Raw genomic sequence first — 1,912 nt, forward strand, 5'->3', positions numbered from 1 at the left:
CTCCAAGTTCAGTTTAAAAGTCTCCCTGACCAGCTGCAGGAATTTTGCTTTCTGCAGCTTGTCCATTTTAGTACCACATAACTTTACCACACTGCTATGAAGAGCAGAGTAAGACACAGCAGGGGCCAAAGTGATCTATCTTTCAAGTCTTTAACTCCATAGTTCCTAAATGATAGTAACTACAGATGTACAATGCTTACTACAAGCACTGCAAGCTGTAGTTCAAGGTCACGACAGTCACGGTTAAGTTTCTATAACTTCTTTGTGTATTCCCTAATTCAATCTGAGCTGCCACAGTCAGGCAGGCAGAAAGCGCAAGGAAGTTATTTTTGCATCTTAGTGCAAACCAGAGAGCAACAGGAAAAGTGCTCATGGTCTATCAGAGGATGCTGATCATTTTTACGATCATACAGAGCAACTGGCACCACCCAAACCGAGCAACACCCAAACACCTAAGTCTTTCGCTGTTTCTCCTCCCTGAATCTCAGAGCCCCTAGTAACTCTCAGAGAAGGGCAAGTTAGATGTCCTCACAACAGGAGCCCTTAAAACTTTCAAACTAGTTCACCAGATGAACCAATCACAGCTTGTATCACTGCAATACTGCTGTAAGGAGATGTAAGTTTCATTACCTGGTAGTTTTTGAAGTTAGCAAGGATGTGTTTGATTTGTTCTGCAGCCCCTGTCATGAAAGGCTTTACTCTCTCTGGCTTGTGTTCCTCAAGTCTGGCTTTGATTCTGGAAGCAAAAAAAAAAACCTCTGAAAACATGTTCTAGCTTAACAACTTCACTGTGCAGTGTCACATCATAGCAAAAAAGTTACTAGCAGTTAAACTGTTTCATTTTGCTGCCCTTCCCCCCCCTCACTCAAAGCCCCCAGATTTTAACTGAATTTTGCTAGTGAATTAGCAGAACAGTCCCTGCCACTCTTATCAAGCTCATTTTACTTCTAGGCTAACGGTAAACAAAAATTAGCAGGCCATTTCCACAGCACAGAGTACTATATATCAGTATCACAAAGCGTTTTCACCTTTAATACTAACCCACTGAAACGTAAGCAACAGAAATTATACCTTGAATTACAAAAAAGTTCCATTCACACACAGTATTTTGGACATTTAAATTGTCAAGTTAGAAAAGCTCCAGGAAGCTTTTCTTCACCACCTCAGCCTCTTACACATGAAAGTTTGGCACCAAGGAATCCAAAAGAAAACAAGGTTACAAATAATATCCAAAGCACATGATCAGGTCCTCCACCTTAGCCAAGATAAACTTGGATATTCCAGTATCAATTCTTTAGAGCTCCATTTCTGCCAAGTATTAAGACATTATTGAAGTTCACTGCCAGTTTGGCACCTGTTATCAAAACTAACACCTCCTAGGAATAAAGTTCAACACTGTTTTTAAAATCACAGCAACCTAAAAATTTTGCAATCCCACCGAAAGAAAAAGTCTACCAACACTTACGCTTTCATGTAGTCCTTGATGTACTTCTTGTAGGATTCTTTTGTAAAGCTGGTTTCCTGAAGGTGGTGGTTTATTACTATATCAACACCAGTTATGACCGTGGCTTCTGTTCCATCTCCCTCAGGACCTTCAGCAGAGGCATTGCCACCAATTAGAGAGTCATCAATTTGACCCTCTGTCCTGGTGACCATCTAGATTTAGAGACATCAAAAAACTTAACGGCTCTGCAATAATCTTAATGCTACCGCTCTTACACATCTATGACCTGACAGCAGGGCATGACTTCAGAGCCACACTTAAGTGCAAGGAACCTGACTGCAGCCCAAGCACAGATTTTTTTTAAGCCAGGCTCCTCTCCCAGTGCCTGACCAAAGCTTCGTTACACCACCAGCGCTGCACTCCAACTCAGCCCCTCTCACACACCGCTCGCAGCAGCAGCCGGCCCTG

General features: G+C 42.3%; 1 protein-coding gene across 1 annotated transcript; it reads right to left on the reverse strand.

Moving 5' to 3' along the window:
• Positions 1-552: 552 nt before the first annotated feature.
• On the reverse strand, positions 553-1,656 carry LOC104156453 (translationally-controlled tumor protein homolog). The gene is made up of 2 exons (XM_009707176.1): positions 1,466-1,656; positions 553-736 (listed from the first exon to the last, which is right to left on the reverse strand). The coding sequence occupies exons 1-2, from the start codon at positions 1,654-1,656 to the stop codon at positions 553-555; spliced, it is 375 nt and encodes a 124-aa protein (XP_009705478.1).
• Between the last annotated feature and the right edge of the window lie 256 nt (positions 1,657-1,912).

Source organism: Cariama cristata, unplaced genomic scaffold (genome assembly GCF_000690535.1).
Source record: "Cariama cristata isolate BGI_N322 unplaced genomic scaffold, ASM69053v1 scaffold28449, whole genome shotgun sequence".
NCBI classification, from domain to species: Eukaryota; Metazoa; Chordata; class Aves; order Cariamiformes; family Cariamidae; genus Cariama; species Cariama cristata.